The sequence below is a fragment of the Siphateles boraxobius genome, unplaced genomic scaffold (genome assembly GCF_051911475.1).
Source record: "Siphateles boraxobius isolate OS27281-9 unplaced genomic scaffold, OSU_SipBor_1 7, whole genome shotgun sequence".
NCBI lineage: Eukaryota > Metazoa > Chordata > Actinopteri > Cypriniformes > Leuciscidae > Siphateles > Siphateles boraxobius.
The window spans coordinates 6,215,164-6,239,694 of record NW_027509197.1 but is presented as its reverse complement, the minus strand read 5'-3'; the positions used below and the strand labels follow the sequence as shown (position 1 = coordinate 6,239,694).

The following is a 24,531-nucleotide window of genomic DNA, read 5'->3' as shown; positions in this document are numbered from 1 at the left end:
ATCTACATGAGGTTTTAAACAACGTAAGTCGTGGTTGTGTACTGGTGAAATGTCCAGAAGTGGCAATAAAAGAGCGGTTTACTCTCACTGAAGTACCATAACACAGGTTATGGAGGAATAATGAATTACATTTTTGCTCTGTTCCACAAATATTGTATGGCTTTTGTAACATACAGTATATATTACAAGCCTACTGAAACCATTCAAAAACAATAACTGTTCGAAAGTTTGGGGTCGGTAAAATATTTTATCGTTTTTGAAAAATGTCTCTTATGAAGACTGCATTTACAGTATTTGTACAAAATACAGTAAAAACAGTAATATTGAATACAAATATTATTGTAGTTAAACAACTGCTTTCTATTTAAATTGTAATCATGTGATTGCAAAGCTGAATTTTCAGCATCATCACTCCAGTTTTCAGTCACACAAATCCTTCAGAAATTACTCGTAAATATACTGATTTGGTAATCAATTAACATTTTGTAATATTATCGTCAATATTGAAAATAGTTGTGCTGCTTAACATTTTTCAGGATTCTTTGATGAATAAAGTTCAAAAGAACCACATTTATTTGGAATAGAAACTTTTGTAACATTATAAATGTATTTTACTGTCACTTTCAATTTAATTTACCCTTGCTAAAAATAAAAGTATTAATTTCTTTGAATGGTAGAGTAGTTCAGGACTCAACAATAAGGATGGCCTGATGTCTTGCAAACTTAAAAAATTGGTTCCCTTTTGAGGGAACTCACACTGCTACACTTTGGAGAATGCCCTAAACGTGTAAACATCTGAAGCGCGTGTAACAGTACTCCAATCTTAATATGCTCTGCGTCATGACATAGGATGTGACTTAGCACGTGCCGGTTTTCCTTTTTTTTCCCTTTAGTCCTGCTTATGAGTTCATGTGTTTGATTCTCAGGAAATGGACAAAAATGGACAGAATGTCCTGTGTGCGCTATTACTGGTTTAAATGCATCAGAAAATGCAGTGGTCTATTCTCAGGTTGAATTTTGGGTATATAATTACATTTAATTACAACATTTATTCATGTAGGTGGTACTGACTGATTTAAAGTCACTAGAACATATTTGGTGATATGCTTGTTAACATTAACAAAAACATCTATATAAAATATAATTCCACTCAATGGACATTTCACCTGGAAACTGCAGCTATTTGTAGAGCGTATTTCAGGTTTTACAAAAACCTACGTCAAGTCACGTTTTCCCATTAGATCAGATTGCACTGCAAAAATGTGACACACTTTCATGAGCTCAAGTACAGGAGCTTTTGCAAAAGAACAAACAGTAACACTTTCTATGAAGACCATGCTTATAATGAATTATACCTCCATTTATACTTATTTAGAAGTATGTACTGTTTTTTTAATATATATTTTTAAAGACTCATCATAACTGCATTATAAGAACAGTTATAGTTATATTTAGTCATGCATTTGCTTTTTCAATGCTCATGTTCATAATCCACTATACACTGATTTATAAGTATTAATAAGTCAGATATGGTTCCATGAATGTATTTATAAAGATGCAGCCTGCATTGCTATAATGTTATTATATTATAGTTATTATGACTTTTTAGTAATTCAGATTTATTTCTGTCAAATAAGTGAATTATTGTTATTATTGCCATGTTGAGTTCTTATAAATACTTATTGTGAGTGATAATACAGTTACTAACCTCTATAAATGCCCCACTGATGGGTTTAAGTAAAGTTAAAACAGAAAACAGTTTATCTAAACCAAATGTAAAGATATGCTCATTATACATTTTAAGTGTTTTACTTGAAACTAATGAACAGTAATGAACATGTAATAAAATAATGGAGAAAACCCCCCAGAAATCATTAATACAAACATTTGATATTTTAAAATATTTTTTAATGTTACATACTAGCAAAACACTGTAACAAAAATTTTAAAGTATAATTCCAACTGCTATAACCAATACCATGCTGAGGATATAAAGATTTAAACAAATCAAATGATCATTCATGACCTCTAATGCAAACATTAGCCATCACATACATAATTGATAACTAATTGGTGCAGCAAAAAAGTGTCTCTGGAACTATATTATATTTGATCATTTATAAATCAGTGTATAATGGATTATGAGCATGCACATTGAAAATGCAAATGCATGACTTATAAGTAATTATACAAATTATATAAATGTAACTATAACTGTTCATATAAAGCACTAGGTCTTAATGAATCTTTAAAAATATATTGCAAGAATAGTAAATCTTAATTATAATTAAGTATAAATGAGGCATGAAGCATGGACTTCATAGAAAGTGTTACCGAACAGACATTCAATTCTTAGTATTGTCAGATCAGGGGATGCAAAAGCTGTGCAGTTAACATCATTACAGCATATTAGTGCAAGCGAGTTTATGGAACGACCTAGGTTAGGCAATGCACACCTCAGGTATGAGTTCTGTTAGAAACACTTCTACAAAGTGCAGCAGCGATTTAGTCCCGAAGTGGACATTAGTGCAAACAAAAGCTTGAGGGAGCAGCCAGCAATAGAAAAGCTATGACCGAAACCCACCATCCAGTCTATAAGCTTTAAAGTGTTGTAATTCCCATGGACGGCTCCCACTCAGGGCACGTGGCTGCTGGTCTGACTTCAGTCAGACAGATTCTACGGGCAAAATAAAGCTTTAGATAGACTGACACAGGCTGTTTCTCGTCAATGCACTTGCACTGACATCAGCCAAACAAATGCTTCCAATGTAAGTCAAGACAGGCCTGCAACATTTCTGTGAGACAAAACTTTAACTAATTCAGTGATTCTTTGGGCAGGCATTTCATCTGTAGCGCAAATTAAAATCAAGGGGGGGGGGGGAAACAGCTGAGGAGTTTCTGCTACCATTATAACAGCTTTAAAACATCTTTAATGCTGAAGGAATCAAACATGGTTGATCAAATCATTCTGGTTTTAAAGCATCCCTTACAAAAAAGATGTATACTGTAAGTAAAGTAAACTTAGAGTATACTTTTTTCAAGTATGCTTTATGTAGAAAATACACTAAAATCAATGCACTAGTAGTATATTTATAAGTGTACTATTAGCGCAGTGAATATTTAGATCTGCTCAACCAGTCAAGAGCAGTAAGTGATTTGTCTTTTGTTGGTATATTAACATTGATGACAAAGACAGCGTTAGGTGTATTTGTCACTACAAGAGCTGCACGGATCCAACGTACTGTTACACACGAGTTTTCTTTTCAACTGTTTACATAACTGACTATGTTTCACGGGAATACTTGCCTATATGGGCATTTTGATAAACTTTTGTGTGAATTCATCCGTTCAAGTGCAAGAAAACATGAAAGAAAACATGTGACTTGCAAATACGATTTAGTTTTAATTCAAATGGCACATGTGTGCAGAGTATGCAACTATACTGTGAACTACTACAAGTGAACTTATTTGTTGAACTTTGAAGCGTACTCTTAGTAAACAACTAGTTTAATACCATTTTTTATGCACACCTTAGAAAAACTACCTAAAAGAAGCCAATGTGTGTGGAAAAAAGTATTTATAGACCACTCTAAGGAGTAAACAACTACAAGCAAAGCATATTTAGAACACTTAATTATACTTCTCTTAAGTATATCTCGATCAAAAGATTATATAAAGTATAGACCAAATACAAGTATATGCCAAACTTTTTTGTGTACTTGTAAGTATAAGCCAAGTTTACTTAAGGATAGTTTTTTTTAAGTAGGCTTCATCTCTCTGATAAGTACATAAAAAACAAACAGAAAGTATACTCAATTTAATAAATACTAATAGCACACTTGTCCTTCAGTAGAACTTAGTAGTTTTAAATGACAATTTACAATGTATTTACTATACAATATGAAAAAAGTGTTACCATTAACTACCATTTTTAAAAACAAAAAGACAAGAAGGTATATCCATTGAATGCTGCCTGCCAAATAAATTCATATTTGTCTCATCTAATGTGACTTGAGCTAAATAAGGTAAAACTTTCAATGATAGATTAAAAAGCATAACGTTCTGTTCAATTTAACATAAAATTGCAATAAGAGGCCAAACATCTGGTAAACTAACTATGGCCTCATCAACAACAAAAACCAGAGGCGCACAACCAAGGCAACGTGATAAGTGAATAAATCATCAATAATTATGTCTCTCTTGTGATTCCTCGTGAGTTTGAACAAATTGTGAAGCAATTTTTTTGGGGGATGAAAACATTGATCTTTATGACCACAGATTTGTCTAAAACTCTAAAATTGGTGCACTCCTTATTCATTCTGCTGAAAAGACCAATATTAATCCCTATGCCGTGTAGAGTTGGTCTATATGTTGACTATATGTTCATTTTGGTACTTGTTAATGCTGGTGTGATTTTACTTTGTCGCTGGATTATGTTGTTGAATGGAGATTTGATGCTGATGCTATCTAATACTTATTACACTTTATTTTGATAGTCCACTTTAGACATTCTACTAGCTATAAGTAATTTTGGAACTGCATATAAACTAACTCACATTAATTTGAAACTACATGTCAACTAACTTTCATTAGAGTATTAATAGACTGTTAAGTTATAGGGTTAGGGTTTGTGGAATAAGTTGACATTTATGTTTACAAAGTTACTTATAGTCAGTAGAATGTCAGTTAGGGGACCAGGAAAATAAAGTGTTAGCAGATATTAAGCAGACAGTCTACTAAAAATAGTTACCTAATTTGGTGCAGCTTTTAGCCTGATTAGTATTGGTTTATTCTGGTGTAGTTTTAGCAGTTGTACTGGTTTGTGCTGGTTAGTGATGGTTGCTGATTAGCAAAACTTAGTGAAACTGATTGATCTTGCACAGTCTCACTGATGAATCTGATTGGTGAAGGTTAGTGCAGTTGACTGTGGTTAAACAGAATCCAAAACATATAATGGTAAGCCTGGTCTTTTCAGCAGTTCAGACATATAAATTAACATATTTCACTTTAAAATTCACGAAAATTATAAACACACACGATTCTGTGGTCAGACCAAAGAGTGGTGTTGTTCACTCACTACAGAAGGCCAAACAAACTGCATGTTAAATAACCCAATCTGGGTCATGGATGAGGGCCGCTATTTGCATGTGATTATTTACGCTGACATCTGAACAAAATATAAAGACAAGCAAACAATTACAGACTGCTCAGTGTTTAGATGTTTAGTCCTGAGGGTACACCGTGCAGCACAGCACTGCCACTGTTCCGAGGCTGGGGCTTTGATCATTTTGAAGTTATGAATGTCAAATTATTTACATTGTCAAATGCCTCGTCATTTGAATTGAAATGTGGTCTCAGGAGATGCTAACCAGGCCAGGCAAGGTTCCTATTCAACATCTACAAAGCATTTCCCATGAACGCAGATCCACGTGGAGCACAATAGGGCTTTATTATTAGAACTTTGTTTTGACTCAGCTGAGATTGTCCAATACTGGGGATTATGGGAGGACAGCACTTTTATTTTTGGCAAAAGGTGTTTTACTTTTCTTTTTTTGTAGCATTTATTGGAATACAATAGAAGAAAACATTACAAAAGCACTGTCATTGGAGATTAATAACAAATGTAATGGCCACCATTAAATGATTAAAGCTGGGCTTCATTTAATGGAAACTGATCTGTAAATAAATTTGGCATCATCTTCAACAACGGTTTTAGGCTATTTTACACTAATAGTCTTAAATTATATCTCTTGTCTGTTGCCTTGGACTTAAAAATACAGAATGCATCATAAAAAACTCTTCAGTAATAGGAGAATGACTATAAAAGGCTAGCCCTTACATTTAGCCCCTCAAACCAAACTGCTTTAGACCCATCAAAATTGTCAACGAAATAAACTTCCCTTTTTGTGTTTCGCAGAGAATCATATGAGTTGGAATAACAAGATTTTGTTTTATATTTGAGTGCACTGTTCCTTCAAAACTGGTGATATACACAATATAAAAAAAGTATGTTTGTTATGATTCTTTACGCAAATACAGAACACTACCAGTAAAAAGTTTCTGATTGGTAAGATTTTTAATGTTTTAGTCTCTTATGCTCAGGTAAAAGCAGTAATATTGTGAAATGTTATTACAATTAAATTTTTTTCTATTGAAATATATTTTAAAATGTAAACTATTCCAATGATGGAAAAGCTGAATTTTCAGCTGCCATTCCTCCAGTGTCACATGATCCTTTAACAAAATCAGCATATTAGAATGATTTCTGAAGGATTATGTAACACTGAAGACTGGAACTTATTATTTGAAAATATATTCAAATTAAAAGCAGTTGTTTTAAATGGTAATACTATTTCAAAATATTACTGTTTTTACTTTAAAAATGCAGCCTTAGTGAGCATATCTTCAGACTTCTTTCAAAAGTCTTAATCAGTCCAAACTTTTGACTGGCAGCGCACATTTTAGTTTTATAATATAAAAACCTGAAAGACTCTTACTCTGCTGAGGTTTTGGCCAGTGTATCACAGGAGCTGTAGCTGACACCAGTGAACGCATCTTTACAGGGCAATGTCCTTGCACTCTCCAGCCAATCACCCATCGTGTGAAAGGAAGTGATGTCAGTGCTGGTCCTGTCCAGAAGCAGATTTACCGGTCTGGGAAGAGATGAAAAACATAGAAGAAGTACTGTTAGTTGTATTGTGAATATTAAAGATTAATCATGTAATTTCTGCACCAGTGACATCAATAAATGGTACTGGAAAGTATTTGGCTGAGCAGCCCAAAAGAAATGACAAACTTCACCAGTACAAGTAACATTAATTTGCAGAGCTGATGCACAACAACGTTTTAAGAGAACACACCCCATGACTGTTCCTCTAACTTGCTGACTCAGAAAAATACAACACTGAAGTTGTGGCGTCTGCAATTCCCATCAAATCCTGTTTGACAAATGTAATTTATGAAGAGAACAAGCTTATAAAAGTGCCGGCAGAGGGTAAACACAAAGGGTTTCAAATCCGATATGCAAGCTTTGCCTTCAAGGTCTCCATAAGGAAATACCTGCAGAGAAGTGGGACTGATTCTCTCCATCTGTGTTATGGCAAGCATTCCCCAGGAAGAAACCAATAAATGTAGGAATGTTTATTCGAATACACAGACATCTCTGTTTCTGATGACTTCCCATTGTTCGCATACCAATGCTTGTTTCCATTGTTTATTGGGGAAAAGGCTAACTCATTAACCAAAACCTTTATAAACCTACATGAAAATATGTATTATTGCAGTATAATTAGCGTCTCAAACAAACAAAATACTTTTTACGTGTCATTAGCATATACTGTATGCTATTTTTTTAAATGTAATAATAATAATAATAATAATAATTCATTACATTTATATAGCGCTTTTTTCTCAGCACTCAAAGCACCTTACATAGAAGGTGGAATCTTCTCAACCACCACCAATGTGCAGCATCCACCAGAACGCCCACCACACACCAGCTTACTGGTGGAGAGGAGACAGAGTGATGAAGCAATTACTATATATGGGGATGATTAGGAGGCCATGATGGACAGAGGCAAATTTGGCCAGGATGCCGGGGTTACACTCCTATTCTTTCTGTATGTAATCATTTGCTGGGCAAATACTGTCTGGACATTTTATAATGTAACCAGACAACATTATGAAAACAATTCCAGATCACATTGTGAAGTGAAGAAAAAATATTTAAATAAATCATATAACATATGGTAATTGAAAAAAATAACTGTATTGAATTAAATAAAAAATGCTCTCTTTGTTAATTCAGGTGAAACTCTCAAAATGTATGTGATGTCAAAGCATCTGACATCCACAATTCAGGGCCAAGAGCACCTGATCAGAACCAGGGGAACAGACGGAAAGGAGACCACAATCCCTGTGGGAACTGCTGTTTATAGTCACGTAAATAAACAAATTTGAATACCAGGAAGTCCACTCAGATCCACATGTTCCCAGTGTTCCATTACTGTGTGATGAAAATGGAAGAATAGTGTACGCTGAGTTGACTGGAAAAGAATGCTAAATGGATCCAAGTAGCTTGGCAAAGGGGATCAGTAAGTGCTGACACAGCTCATTGAATAGAGTTGTCTGCAAGACTGCAATGATGTGCACTGGATCTTTCGAAACCATATCCTAATGTCAGGAGAGAGTGGATAAAGTTTATTTTTAACAATGTCTGATTATTTTGGTCTGACCGTCACAGTTTGAGAAGTACACATAGGCTAGGTGCTGATTGTTTTATGAACCTGTGATGAGTCATATGATCACGGTTGGTGTCCACCAGAGTTGATGTTATTCGCCACCGTCGCTTTTTCAATGAGGTATGAGGAGAATATTCGATCTGTCTGCTTTAATGGCAGACGCGAATGCACTTTTCCAATTCATATCAGATTTATGAGTGAGGCCTGAAACTGATCTGAGAATACCAGAATCCATGTGCTTTTTTCCTGCTTACACATTTGTGGGTCATATCTGATCTGTGCCACATGGGAGGAAAAAATCGGAATTTGATCACTTGAACCATGTAATGTAAATGCAGCCTACAGCAGCTGCCAAAAAAGAAAAAGAAAAAAGATTAAACTTTTTTGACAGTCCACTTTAGATAATCTACTAACTAAAAGTAACTTTGCAACTACATGTCAACTAACTCTCATTAGATGACAATAAGATGACGTAGTTGCAATGCTACTTATAGTCAGTAGAGTGTCTCTTAGGGGAGCATCAAAATAAAGTGTTATCAGATATTAATCAGACAGTCTACTAATACTCTAATGACTGAGTTGATTGGTAGTAGCAAAGTTACTTATAGTTAGTACTGCATAACGTCTAGGACTTATAAAACAAAAAACAGAACAGAAAAACAAACAGTCAGTTTAAAACTAACAGTCAGAGAAAACTAAATTATGATCTAAATTATGTCACTAAATTAAGACTAAATTAAGTCTTAATTAAAAAAAGTAAATAAAAAAGCATTGCATAATCCCTTTAATTATCTAATTTCTAAAAAACATATGACCACAACCCACAGAGCTGACTGGAAATTATTAAAGCCAATAATGTACTGTACATACTGTGTCGGAAAAGTTGTTTTATTATTGAAATACTTCAGATATGCATTGTGTTTCACATTTATAGCATACATTTGTGCTTGTGTGGTGTCACCCACACAAATTGTAGAACCTAATAATTACTGTACCAGTGCGAATATTATTGGTTTATTTTATTAAAAAGGTACTGACACATTCACTAACATGTTAACTGCAGAAACATTATATTAAATAGAATTGATATATGGAATGCTGGACAGGGCTACTTAAAGTATATGTACATGTACAGCATTAAAGGATTAGTCCACTTCAGAATGAAAAAGACATTCATGTCTTTCTTTCTTCAGTCGAAATAAAAAAGAAAACAATGTTTTTGAGGAAAACATTCCAGGTTTTTTCTCCATATAGTGGACTTCAATGGGAACCAACGGGTTGAAGGTCCAAATTGCAGCTTCAATGCAGCTTCAAAGAGCTCCACATGAGAAATAAGGGTCTTATCTAGAAAAACAATCTGTCATTTTCTTTATAAAAAATTGTATATACTTTTTAACCACAAATGCTCATCTTGCACGTCCATGACGTCATGCATTACGTAATGACGTTGGAGAGGTCAGGCGGTAACCTGACATGGGCAGAAAATGTAGGGTAGTGCAAAAAACTCCATCTCATTTTCTCCTCCAACTTCAAAATCGTCCGACATCGTTGTTTTACTTTTTATTTATTATTTATTTATTTTTGTAAAGGGTGATTGACTTAGTCTTTGGACCTTCGCTTTGTAAACACTAGGTCTGTACTTCCGCATACATCACACGTGACCTTTCAACATGATAAGCTGCCGTCTGACCTTCGTGCCACCCCTAACCTACAGACCTTCAAATCTCAACTTAAAACAAATATATTCACTATGCTCAGTAAATAATTATTTCCATTCTATTTCTCTGTCAACGTTTTCATTTTTTATGTTACATGCTTTCTTTATCAAAACGTATGTCTTCTTTGATTATTTAACTTCTCATATTCTCACTTCTCAATTTACAGTTATTGGTTGTCTCCATCTGATTTCTGTTTGTTTAATTATTATAACAAGCTGATTGCTTGTCTCTTTGTCTGTCAACTGTTTGTATTATTTTGTGAAGCGACCTCGGGTTCTTGAAAGGCGCTATAAAAAATAAACATATTATTATTATTATTATGATTATGTAATGTGTGGCACATCGCAGAGCTATAGTGCAAGATGAGCACTTGTGGTTAAAAAGTATATACATTTTTATTTATTTTAGAAAATGACCGATCATTTTGATAGATAAAACCCTCATTCCTTAAACCTTAATTTCTTTTCGACTGAAGGAAGAAAGAATTAATTAATATTAATATCTTGGATGACGTGGGGGTGAGTAAATTATCAGGACATTTTTATTCTGGAGTGAGCTAACTCTTTAGTATGATCAATAATTTGTACATATTAATCATAATGGCCAACATGGTGGAAAGAAAGTAAAGATTTGACAATATGATCTAGAGAAAAAAATGTATTTAAATCTCTGAAGAACCATACTGATAACCAAGAGATGTCCAGTCCTCTGTTGTTTGTTTGTGATGTGTAGCAACATTCTCACTAAAACTCACAAGGTGAAAAAGAAACAAGCAGTTGACGAGGAGACAAATCTTTGTTGTTGGGTATAGAAGTGATAGCTTAAACTCTGCCATAAACACACTGCATTTGTCCGCATCAGCTGCTGGCGTCACAGATCTGAGCCGTCACTCGACAGGAGCACAACAGGCCAGAGGGTGAGGAAATAGAGAGGCAAACACTCGGCCTCTCTTTTCTTTTGCTTTCCTCTCTCCCCTCTGGTGTAATGACCTCTAAATAACCGAGGATGCTTAGTATCATGTTTTTAAAGTTCTCTGGGGATAGGAAAGGGGGAGGATGTTCCTCACAGGGAAACATCTGGGTAGCTTCGTCACGGGCAAAAATGCATCTCTTGCTGCGAGGAGGCTCTAAAATTGTGCACCTACTCTTGTCCTAAGAGTGCCAACATTTTACTTCCGAGCATCTGCACGCCATCTTTCCAGCTTAAAGTGGTCTGGCCTTAATGTCTAAGGTCCTTCCATGAGAATAGCTGGAGTGCCGCCCCATTAGCATGCAGGGCATGTAGATAAATGAGGTGCAAGGGCTTGGACGCAGCTGTGGCTTCAGACCGGCGGCGGAGGAACCTCAGAGTGTGTCTCGCTCAGAGGGCCATAAATCACCTGGGCCTAATGCTGGTCCCCCGATCGGCCATGTTAAAAGCCAATCAGGAAAATTACATGCAAACTCCCTGGGACCCATTTTCACTTTCTTAAAAAACCATTAGTCACTGTTACATACTTCATAATAATAAAGCTCCTGGTTATAGCACCTACGTCCACACTCGTGCCGGACGAACCCTATGGTCATTGAGTCTTATTGCAATAAATAGAGGAAAAGAGAAGAAAACAAGAGTCTTCAACCTTTTTTAGGCCAACGACTCTTTAGTGAATAGATATATAAAAAGTGGTTAAATTGATAAATAAAATGAATATATAAAACTTTAAGTTTGGCCTATACATACACAGCTTTAATATAGTATAATATTGTATATTATACATTTTAGAACAATCTAAACAAAAATGACTAGTAGAATAGACATTTCTGTGTCTGTGTGTATTTTTAGATTACCATTTTTTACATTTTGATTTAAGATCAATATTTAAAAACTAATGATTTGATAACACTATATTTTGATAAGTAATATTTAGCAAATCTCTAAATATTTTAATTTAACAAACTATATAATGTTGTGATGCCTAGCTTTTTAAAACCATTAGTGTTAGCTTTTATTATTTTATTTTACATTTGTTTATACAAAATAGCATAGAATTTTAAAACAGTTACAGGCCATGAAACATGAAAATAAATTAGAAGCTTATTACGATCAAAAAGAATTTAAATATCAGTGTAATATTTTAATTTCAATTCTGGACTTTGTGAACTTTTATAAAGTGTCAAACCATTACAAAATAGACCTCACCAGGGGTATTGTCATGCTGGAAGGGAAAAATAATCTTTTCCAAACTATTATCACAAAGACAAATCTAGAATGTCATGTGCAAAATTTAAATGGAATCAGGGGCTCTTGCCAAACCCGTTACCCCGAAGTCTACTGAATACACTTTTGGCCATGTTGTGTATAATACTTTAGATAACATTAGTACAGCATTCTGGATACTGGAGAAACAGGATGTCAGCAAATGTTTATCACAAACACTGCCTGTCTGAGGACTGTTTCTGCAAACTGGCTCCATAAATAAACTGATTTGTCTAGAAAAATAATCTGTAGAAAATATTGAGGTCTTATGTACATCTTAATCATAACTGTAAGCTGACCAGCTGTAGGAGTGTGTGATTATTCTAGACCTGAGGGGAAGACACGAATTAGAGTTCAGAAGGAAGAGAGAAACATTTCCTCTCATTAGGGATCATGAGAAGTTGATCTGAGCATGACATAAAGCAGAAGAAAGAGCAGAAGGCAATTTGGAATCAGAACAAGCATCTAGAACTCGGTCCAAAGGCAGTCCTCCTGGGTACGAGAACAGTGACGTACCTGGATGCAGTGCTGGCCGTGATTTTAAGACTGCTGGGGTTGCGGATGAGCTTATCCAAGATGCTGACGATCTGCTCAAATTTGGGCCGGTTGTTTCGGTCCTTCTGCCAGCAATCCAGCATCAGCTGGTAAAGGGTAGCAGGGCATTCCATGGGCGGGGGGAGACGATAGCCCTCATCCACCGCTTTTATCACCTGAGGCACATACCAACATATCGTCAAGCTGAAGTTCTGTAATTCTGTCTAAAGGTGTGGTCACATTAGCAAAATGTTGGTGAAATTTTGTCAATTCTGAGATTCCTTGAGATTTGGCTATTGTCAATAGCATATCAATGTATGATGTACTATTGCTAACACAGAAGTCACTTTCAAAACAAGTAGCTTTCTGTGTGTCAGAGCGGCAAACTCATCTGACCCCATTGCAATCTTTTGCCCTCATGCGAAATTCCTGTTTTCATGAATTCCTATTAAAAATGACTGGATTGCACCCATGACATTTGCCTTACATTGGTAAATGTGACCATACCTTAACATCTCCTCACTCCTCTCACAAGATTGGAAAAACACATACAGTGGGTGAGTACATTTTTGGGTGAACTATTTCCTTCAAAAGATAAGGTACTATAATTCGCTGAACTATTTTCTTCAATTTCCTGTCTTTTGAGGGCCTAAGTCAGGACATATTTCTTCCTCTTCCCAAACTGTCACCATCCAGTACGATAAAACAAAAACAAAGCATATCCGTCCACGCAACAACACAAAATCAGCTGCCCCAGAACTGTGACTCCCTTTTGCTTTTCATCGCTTGATCATCGGAACTGCACAATCCAGTTCAAATAAACTCTCAGGGTCTTATTTTCTCAGGGTGAAGTTACTGAACTGCAGCAATTAGGCCACTGCGCAGGGTCAGTGCTAAAGAACTAATAACATTATCAACACAACAAGATTTCATAACAAACCACTACACATTAACCACAATTCCACACATGGCTCTTTTTCCTAACTCTCTGTTAAAACGATAGCATTTCTCTTTGCCTGTGTATCGAAAAGCACGTTTCCATTGGCTGCTTAATATGTGTTTGGTTTCATGTCCTTGCGAAGCTGAGTTTTCCTTTTTTTTTCTTCTTTACTTAATAAGAGCAGTTTAGAACAGCATGAATGGTCTAGCCATGCTGTTCAACAGTGAAAGTAGTTTGGTTGCTGGTTGATCAAGGACAATCTTGCTGGTTTAATTATATTGTTTACCCAGTAAGGAAAATTCTGTCATTATTTACTCACCCCCAAGTCATTAATTTCAAACTCTTAGTGGCTGTTCACACAGAGACGTTTTCTGCAGTCTACTTCACTGTTTTTCTGTAAACATTCCCTAGATCAGGGAGGGAGGTTTTTTGTTTTTGTTTTTTTTGTCAGCTGCACTTCTTAGGTCCAATGGCCAGGGGTTTTTGACACACCGAATACCTTGGTCCAAAGCGGGCCAACTGGGGCTTCAGGAGTGGTCATGAACAAAGGCGGGGTTTACCTGAAAATGCCCACTTTGCCACCTCATACATTTATACGATTTTTAAACAAACAAACCTTTTATGATTTATTTCCACACTAAATCTGTTACTCCATTTTAATGTTTAATAAAAACATAAATTCTTTCTGCAATCCTACACTATGGGAGAAGTGAAAAGCAAGTATTATCTTAGGGTGTGCCTTTTGCCCCGTTGTACCCCTTAAGTTAATATTTCCATGTTCTGTGTGAATGGCCTCTTATGCTGTAATTTTTTGTAAGAGTCTTTAAATCAAATCAAACATTAAACATATGCCACACTGATCTAATTTGGCATGAAATACATTGGATTGTTTTGTTGTTTTGCTGACAACTGCTCTACTCACGTCCTGATTGGACATCTCCCAATAAGGTCTTTCTCCGTAAGACATGACCTCCCATAGGACAATCCCATAGCTCCATACGTCACTGGCCGAGGTAAACTTACGATAGGCGATGGCCTCTGGTGCGGTCCATCGGATTGGAATCTTGCCACCCTATAAACAGACAAAATCCATCTGTCAAGGAAACATATTGCCATCTGTGACAATATCCAAACACATATTTTGGAATAACAAGCATGTACTCTAACTTTCATATGCCAAATCATGTAATCTGTATGCATCTGTGTTTAAAACAGCCCATATGTAAAGTGTCAGAGCTGGTAGAAAGGGGATTTTTGAGAGTTCCATGCATCTTATGAATGAAACTTTGAAATAAGCTCTGAGGTAATATTAAGATTTTATCGTGTTGTGAAATGGGATTTACTATACAACACACGTAGCCGTTCAAAGTATACTCCATATGAAAACGCTACATGAACGCAGGAGGTCGACACATGCGCTCTAAAAAGTTTCATCTTTGTATAGTGTCTGCGCTATTTTTCTTCAGAAGTTATGACCGATAAATATTCTCATAACCCCCTCACAAAAGCACTTGTCAATGCAGGAATCAGTTGTTGTTATGCTCTATGGTATTTTGTTGTTGTTCCATCTCTTTAGTTTAGTTTTTCTACTGTGAAATATCGCCCGGACCAGTGTCGCCACCAACTGATTAGAGCAAAACAAATTCAATTGTATGCATGTTAGGTCAAAAATAGGTAATGATTTTCTCTATTAAATCACTGTGCAACAAAACACTGTCTACTCTAAATGACTTCAAATATGATAATGCATGTATTGTGTTTGTCTGCAATGGTATGAAATTGAAGCTACCCAGAGTGAAGGAAAAAAATTGTGATCTCTTTCACATCATAAATGTTTCTGCTAGACATAAATGAGGTTACATTAACATCAAGAGGAGGCTTTTGCTTGAGTCCTGCTTCTCAAACTTTTTTTCTTGAGACAGACAATTCTAACTATCTCACAATGGTCTTCTTTAAAGTTTTAGAAGAGATCTCATCATCATCATCACACACTGTGCTCAGATTTTTCTCCTTAGCTGGAGACTCCAGATCGCTCACATTTGTCTCCTCTAAATTTTCACGAGTGCACACTTACATATAATTAATAGAGTAAAGGATATGCGTATTTGACATGCTGTCCGAGGGGAGGGCTCAGAGCTTGGAATTTGGCCTGAATGAGAGAGTAACCCCCCCATCCCCCCATCCCAGGTTGAGATAGGTGTAATAACAAGTGAGGAGATGGGGTGGTGAAGGGATGCTGGAAAACTGTCATAAAGCAGGGGTAAATCTGCTGTATATATGCCTCCTGATGTTAATTTAGTTGACTGGATGAGCTCCTCCCATGATAATTAGGTTAATTATCTGAATGTGCTCCTCCCGAATTTTATTAATAAAAAATCATATCCGGAAAGATCTCTACAACATCACACACACTGTGCTCATATTTTTCTCCTTAATTAGAAACACTGGATCGCTCACATTTGTTTCCTATAAATTTTCAGAAGAGATCTCAACAAGATCATCCGACATCTACTGCACATAACCCATATCCGACAGTTACTTGCTGTTTCTTTGTGATTGTGAAAATTGTTTATACACCTTTTTTTTTCAGTGAACTGTTCTATCTTTGCTCATGGTTTGTGGTAGACCACCACTTTCATCGATCCTGTCCTCAGCTCTGAAAGCAGGCTGGGTTTGTTTCATGTGCTCAGGTCCACTTTCTCTGAGGACCTGCTTTGTATTTACAAAGCTCGGCTGCTGGGGTAACTCTACACTCAACCTTCATGAAGGAGGTAGACTGAGAGAGAACAGGGTAGAGCCAAAGCCAACCAGCAACCTGGCCAAGTCACACAATCCCTACCCCACATTCTCCAAACACAAGGCCCTTAAAAAATAAACCCACTTGTGCACAGGCCTCCCCATTGAGTGCGTACAAACAGTCGCTGCAAGATCACTGCTAATGAATGTAAAATGTGACACAATGTATCCTTTTGGTTTAATAGAAGTAGAAAGTGAAAGTTGCCAGCATTCTTGTGGGTTTGAGGTTCTCATAGCCGCACAATGATGCAGTGGGGGGTCTAGTTGTAACGGTGAAAACATACATTTACATTGGCTGTCTCACTAACACAAGTACAACCCAAGCAATTTGGGTTTATCTAACTAATAACATGTTGGACTCCCCCTCCCCAGCATATGCTATATATCAGTGTAACACTTATGTTAGGTGACACTTGTATTGGTAATTTAAGCAGCAATATCTCTTCAAGCCTCACATGCTGTAGATTTATGCCCAACTCTAAGTGTATTTATGCATTAGTTATCTCTTCTGATAATGAATGCTGCTCTTAAGGATGAGAGTGACAAATATGGTTATTAATCCCAGGGAATAATGTTCAGACATGCTGGCTGAGAGGAGACAGTGAGCTGCATTGGTCAAGCGTGGCCTGGCCCACACAGAACGTGCTCTGCAGATTTCCGCAGAATTGGGAAGCCCATCATTTACAAAGTTCTACACATACCTTGTTCTTTGCATGTCATGGTAATGCTTTCAGCTACACAAAGAGGGAATTTCTCTCAACTCTGTTTAACACATTTTACCTTGTTAAAAATCTTTCCACAGATTCAGTGCAGATTCTGTCTGGGTCTAATCACGGCTGAGAGAACATTCGGTTAAGGCTTGCTAATAAAGCACTAATTTAAACTCCTTTACCAAATCTAACATCCATCCATCCAACCATCCTCTATCTATCTTTAAACTTTTGAATGGCAGTGTACAGTTATAAATCAACTGAGATAAATATGTTAAACATTTAATAATTGATGACGGGCCATTGAATTAGCCGAAGTGGTAGTGCGGCCCCAACACAAAGTCATTTCACTTGTTCAGATGTTTTATTTCAAGACATTTGTGAGGATTTTGTCCTAAAATACTCTTGTGTGTATGACTAATTTCTTACGTATTTCGTCCTACGCCTCCGTTGCTGATTTCAGAACGTAATTTTAGAGCTAGTAACAGAGGCTTGAGCCATTGCTAGCAGAAGAATGCAGTTATTAATGCAGTTATTAATGCAGTTATTAGAGAGAGAGAGAGAGAGAGAGAGAGAGAGAGAGAGAGAGAGAGAGAGAGAGAGAGAGTGAGTATGTGCATTCCGTACATAAAACGAAATTTTGTGGCAAAAAAATAAAAACATGGAAATAATTTGTCGTTTTTATCCTATTGTTTACTATAGTTATTTGATTGGTCAGTGTCATTGTTGGTTTTAGTTTTTGCTGTGGTAAGCTCTAAGGAACTGTGAAATAACTAAAATCATTTGGCAAAGTAATATGGACATGTACTGCGGTCAAGACCTGTCTGGAACTACTTTAGCTGTGCGTTTCTAAGAAAAAAATTGCACACATTAGAATATCCGACAACCAATCAGATTCATGCATTCAAAAACTCTGTAGTATAAGGTGAAAATAAATTCACCAGACATATTGTTTGAACGTAGTCAAAAAGGCAACTGGAGCATATTTCAACTTCAAAAAAATGTCAAGTTGAAATTTTATGGGACATATGACATCTAAACAGATCATGTAAATTTACAATAGGTTAATAGGATACATGTAAATCCATCTCATTCAATATAACATTTGTTATTGCTTATTGTTTAATTTGACTGCTGAACAGACAACAAAAGTGAGTGTGACTTACTCTTGTAGTGTAGGCAGCTTCTGGGTCGTCCTCCAGCACTCTAGACAAGCCGAAGTCTGACACTTTACACACTAGATTGCTGTTGACCAGGATGTTCCGAGCGGCCAAGTCTCTGTGCACATAACCCATATCCGACAGATACTTCATACCAGACGCGATGCCACGTAGCATGCCCACCAGCTGAATCACTGTGAACTGGGCGTCGTGTTTCTGACAGAGACGGGAAGAAGGGAAAAGTCAAATAAGGTGTTTTATATCTACTGTATAAACAGAAGTCATGCTATGGGTTATAAAACACAATGGAACATTGGTGACTCATATCTCAAAACCCTGCCTGACTTTTCCAAAGACATCTGTCATGAGCTAACTCCATCTCACGACTCATGAAATGGTTTTGCTGAGAGTAGCAGATCCTTGACTTAATAAATATGAGCGTTTGACTGTCTTTGCTGGTTTCGGCAACTTGTTGAAGAATAAAAATAGGATGTACAGAAGAACACATCGCTGACTGCATATCTGAACTGAAGCCCACTGGCAGGCTCGCAGTGTTTACACTGCTGCGTGTGAATAGGCCTTTTATACGAAGAATGATATGCTCAGAACTTGGAGATAAACACCATGGGAGGAAGCGCTTCAGTAGGAGAGGGAGAGACTGGCCGGATGAGTGAGATAGCATTGATCTGTCAGGGAGCTCTGGAGAAATGGATTTCTGTACCAAAGAGAGGCAAACTGCAGTTTTAAAGGAATAGTTCCAAAAAGGTTTTCACTCATCTACATGTAATGTCCAAACCAAACCAAGGACTTTTATTTCTTCCATAAGACATAAAAGGCAAAATTTTAAAGAATGTTCTGGTCAATATTTTCCTAGCAGTTACAATAAATACGAATCAGTGATATTTTACTATCATTAATATACTACTATATTTTTTTGTTATATATAGTATTTTGAATTCGATTTGTATTTTAATTTTAATTAAAGTTTTAGTCGTTTTGTTGTGTTTTTATAAAATAATACTCCAATATATATATATATATATATATATTCTTCTTACACAAAGTCTCTTAATAAGTTTCACACTTATTATTTCAAAAGATTTGAACTATACTGCATGGGTCACATGAACAACTTTTATGATATATTTGGAGTCAGTTTTGAATCTCCAGTCCCCATTTAGTTTTCACTTTTGTGTTCCACTGAACAAAGAAAATCACACAGGTCTGGAACGACAAGAGGAGTAAATAATGTAAAATCCTGTATTATTGTTTGATCTATTTCTCTTGTTTCTCATTATGAGTTTTGCTCTTTCATCCTTTCATTCCTTGTCTCTGTCCACTCTGTTTTCACTTGCTTTCTATGTGAGTGTTTATGTACTGCATACAAACTAAGTTTGGATTAAAATAAACCCTGGACCACCTGGAAGAGAAAGGAGCTCAGAGAGGTTCAAAGGCTTGCTAATAATAGTGACATGAGCGGTGGCGAGGAAGCGTGTTGGAGGGAGGATGACAGATCTCTTTGATAGAGTGCAGGCTAGGCTGCAGTGCGCAGGAAATTGCCGCAGAACACTGCAACTTTTCTCTCATTTCTAGGAGTGGGATCCTGTGCAGACACACGTGGAACGAGTTCATAGGTCCTGCTAATTCCATGTCTTGTTTGCTCAGGTTGTTTTAATAATCTGCCTTTGCATTCTCATTTCTGTAGAGTGTATCAGTTAGTGTCCACTTTTTCCGATGCTCTTGATTTCTGGAGTTTTTTTCTAGTTCATCCCCTGCCCTAGCCTGGCTCCGCCCTCCTACGCACTTCCGCTCAATTTCATTTTCCTTCAGTACTACGTCTGGGATTGCGCTGTAGACTTTGGTTTTCTCCGATCAATTTTTTACCGGGCCAATCAGCGAACAGAGGGAGTGGCTGAGAACGATGACGTTGATGTCGACTCGTGCGTTATTTTGAGTTGTAGTTCAAAATAAGAAAGATGCGAGCGAAGCCATTCGCTCCGTTGTGGCAACGCTGCCGAATATCAAGAAGTTAAAGCCGGAGCAAGAACAATTTTTGCTTAGTTTTGTGTTTATGGCCATCCTCCCACGGTGTTCGGGAAAAGACATATGTCACGACCAAACGTTAGCGATTGGTTATGGCAGATAGAGTGACTCTGGGCAGATCCAATAGTTTTAGATTTCAATAGAATACCCGCCTACAAGGAAGTTAACGCTTGTCAATGGAGCGGTGCCAGACTCTCTGTACGAATGAAATGTACGAGAGTCTGGTAGAACCAGGCTACCCAAATGCCCAGCCCCCCCAAATGAATCAAGTGACAGTAAAATAATTTATAATGTTACATTTATATTTCAAACAAATTCTGTTCTTTTGAACTTTTTATTTGTCAAAGAAGCCTGAAAAAATAAAGTATCAAATCAGCATATTAGAATGAAAGGATCATGTGAATCATTCTGTGATCATGTGAAGACTAAGTAAGGGCTGCTGAAAATTCAGCTTTGCCATCACAGATATAAATTGCATTAGAAAATATATTCAAATACTAAACAGAATTCTTTTAAATTTTAATAATATTTCACAACATTACTGTTTTTAATGTATTTTTGATCAAATAAATGCAGCCTTGGTGAGCATAGAAGAGACTTATTAGATAAAAATCGTACTGAGCCCAATCTTTTGAACAAAACTTTTGGATATAAAAACTGTATAGAAGTGCCACTTCTCTGATTGGTGGATCTCTCTTCAAGATGGGTAGCATAGTTCTCCACTTGGCTCTTTTTAACACATTTTTTTAAAGATGAAGTTTAAAACACATCGACTTGTGGCTTCTATATCACACTGGAGCTCATGGTAAATGTTGTTGAAAGGTTTACAATAAATCTCTCAATGGAGAAAATTATCATTTTTTTTTTACTTACATAGCCCAAATGTTTCACTCCACGACCACATTTATTATTCATTGTAGTGCCCAAAACTCTGCATTGAACCTCTAAATAAATGGTTACACTCTTGGATAAAAATGAATTTGTTCCCAATTTTCAGTTATTTTTATGAGTGCAAGCTCTCCCCAATGCTTCAAATTCTGCTGTGTTCATTTTGTTTTACAAATAGCAGATTGTCTGGAACGCTCTGCTGGTGGTAAACTGTTGAAAAATGACACAAGGCTGATAAATTCATATGTCAGGTGCATTAGAGCCAAGGCAGGAGGTTAAGCTGACCCATTTAATGATCTCATTAGCGCATTTATCAGCACTTTTCAGATGGGCCATCCCACAGCCTGTTGTTTGCTTGTTTATTTTCACAGTGCGAGCGATGGGCTAAGAGGAAGTCATCTGAAGGACAGAGCATGCCCAGTCTGTTTAACTGGCACGGATGGGTTGGCAGGCAGCGAGCCAGTCTCCCCAATGCCGTTTCAGTCTGATCGCAAGCGAATCCACGTTCTCTATGAGTGTTTCTTCTGAGCACAAGCCTGGTCTGTTCTGTGTGAGAGAATGAGGCCATTGTGCATATAGGCTCAAATGAAATTCAGACACTACAAAGCACTTGAAACACAGGTAGGGTCAGTGCCTATTTAAAGAGGCCTGTGCCTCAGCTACGGATACGAATGTGATGAATTTGGGGGATGTTTTACACAAAGGCACCGTTGAAAAAAAACCCTAATCTTTCCGCAGCAAATAGAGACATAGGTGAGGCAGCGGAGAGCAATTTGTGTCTATTTGTACAAATGAGAAAAAAATGTTCAGAGAGCTTGGGAGAATTGAAGGCATGCTGTGATAAGCAGGTACTGTGAGAACGCAGGAGAGGCTAAGACGCAGACGGGTTTTTAAATGATTTTAGGATGAGCCCTCTGTGCTTTTCCTCTGATCATACATAATGGAGACTCATTAAATGCGCTCAGTGTGTCACACTCACTCGCAGGAAGCCATCCAAGGAACCGTTCTCCATGTACTCGGTCACTATCATCACGGGTTTACCTGTGGAGAGAGAGAATTCAGACATGACTTAGTCTAATCGAGAAAAGATGAGCCAAAATTGAGCTGTGCTTTTCTGCAATGCTGTCATTTCTTTTGGAAAGTTAAATTACCCAATTTGCAAACTAATGAGCTTATGTTGGACAAAAGAAAACATCTTCAAAGACAGAGAAAAAAAAAGAATACATTCAAAGGCATGGATAAGTTTGACCTTACGTTTAGATATATATGCTTAGCATAATAACTTTCAAAGTTATTTCAATGATGACACTGAAAAGATTTAAGAGCGAACTGGTCATGAAATCTGTCAAGAATATTTTTTTTCATCATGATAATTATGCAAATTACTATACAAAATACACTACTGTTCAAAAGTTTGGGGTCGGTAAGTTTTTCTGAAAAAAGTCTCTTACAGTAAAAACAGTGATGTTGTGAAATATTATCATAATTTAATATAACTGCATATTATAATTTAAAACAACTTAATTCTAATATGTTTTAAAATGTAATTTATTCCTGTGATGCAAAGCATAATGTTCAGCATCATTACTCCAGTCTTCAGTGTCACATGATCATTCAGAAATCATTCAAATTTGCTGATTTTCTGCCCAATTATTATTATTATAATAATATTATAAATAAGGAAATGACACATTTTTAGAAAATGTTTTGCTTTATCATTGGTAGTATTCGATGTGCTACTTTTAATTTGTGCTAATAAATAAAACATATTGTATTACATTATTTTTTAATTACCTTAATGAAAAATCAGCACTGATATATAATGGGAATTGCAAAAAAAACAAAACAAAAAAACCAGGGGAAATATTTGCCTTGAATTTGCAGAAAATTGTAGTAGGCTTTATTACATTATATTTAAACACAACTTATTTGTTTTATTTGATTTTGGGCTGAAATGTGACCTGGACGAGTTCCTGACAGGTTTTTTGCGATTCACTCTTACACTGCTCAGCAGCGCTATAGTATATGTGGGTGTTATCAAAGGCTCCGGGTTATGCAGATGAATCTTTTTCACAGAGTTTGAGGGGGTGAACAGGTTGTTGGCTTCACACCAGGTTTTCAACACATTATTGTCTGAAGCCCATAACAAGAACAGGGGTTTCGGAGCAGAGGTGCTCCTCTTCACATGACACCTCTGACACCACAAGGTCACAATCATAACCATGACTTACTGGGACTTCAGGTAAATGACAGTTTCCTGCAGGATGAAAAGAGTCTTGGGCTGAACTTGGATGGACCACAAGGTCAACTGACACTGTCTGACAGCTTTATTTTCTCTGTCCTGCTGCTCGTAAATCACAGGTTTTATCATCTGCACTTTATCTGTGCCTTATTTCAAAGCCTGTACATAAAACGACTTTATATCAATAATAGCCTTATGACCAGCCTGTGTTGTCACGATATGTATTTGCAGAAGTCATAATTTAGTCTTTTTCTCCTCCCAGCATCCCGACAGCTGACAGCACAGCACAGTGATGTATGGATTTATTAAATGTGTGTAATTAAAATGAGTGGAGAAGAGCAACACTGCACAACTCATGAATATTACAGTCTTGCTCACATCAAGCAGTTTTTTCCACAGAGTGGATGAACAGTGCAAACGTGTTTTTTTTTTTTTATGAGTATTTGCGTCTTAAAAATTTGATTAATTTACTTGGGAACTTGGGTATCACAATAGGAAAAAGAAAAGACTATTGTAATTTCATTTCATACGTTAAAATGTATTTGTTAATAAGGTAAGAAAAATAAACTTAACTAAAGATATATTCTTTATAAATCTGAATACAATAATAAAGTCTTATTAACTCACAATTCTGCTGCCCAACCAAATGTATCTTCTTTTATTGATTACTAAATATTTTTACTAGAAAAATATGAAACAAATTCAGTTTTTTTATACCGCGCAGTGCTTTCTATGGAAGCTTGCAGCCACAGAATAAAAAATAAAAAAGGTAATTGTGACTTTTTTTCTCACAAAAGTTTACATCTCGCTTTTTGTCTGCGTGATATAAAGTAAAAATTGCAAGATATAAACTTGCAATTGCGAGAAATAAACTCACAATTCTGACTTTATAACACTCAATTGGGAGATATAAAGTCAGAATTACGAGATATAAAGTCGCAATTGCATGTTATAAAGTCTGAATTGCGCGATACATACTTGCAATTGCGAGCAAAAAAGTCAGAATTGCGAGTTTATATCTCACA

At 36.4% G+C, this 24,531-nt stretch overlaps 1 protein-coding gene across 5 annotated transcripts in view; it reads right to left on the bottom strand.

The window, feature by feature from the left end:
* epha3 (eph receptor A3) overlaps positions 1-24,531 on the bottom strand; it is a 139,005-nt gene that overhangs the window by 3,604 nt on the left and 110,870 nt on the right. For 2 of the 5 annotated variants that reach the window (XM_077215741.1, XM_077215743.1), the window contains exons 12-17: positions 22,244-22,305; positions 18,340-18,549; positions 14,590-14,739; positions 12,710-12,903; positions 6,498-6,653; positions 2,585-2,677 (exon numbers count right to left, since the gene is read on the bottom strand). In XM_077215741.1, coding sequence (XP_077071856.1) covers positions 2,602-2,677; positions 6,498-6,653; positions 12,710-12,903; positions 14,590-14,739; positions 18,340-18,549; positions 22,244-22,305 — 848 coding nt within the window. In that variant the 3' untranslated portion in view covers positions 2,585-2,601. Of the gene's footprint in view, positions 1-2,477; positions 2,678-6,497; positions 6,654-12,709; positions 12,904-14,589; positions 14,740-18,339; positions 18,550-22,243; positions 22,306-24,531 lie in introns of those variants that run through there. The other 3 variants (XM_077215739.1, XM_077215740.1, XM_077215742.1) reach the window with 2 other exon arrangements.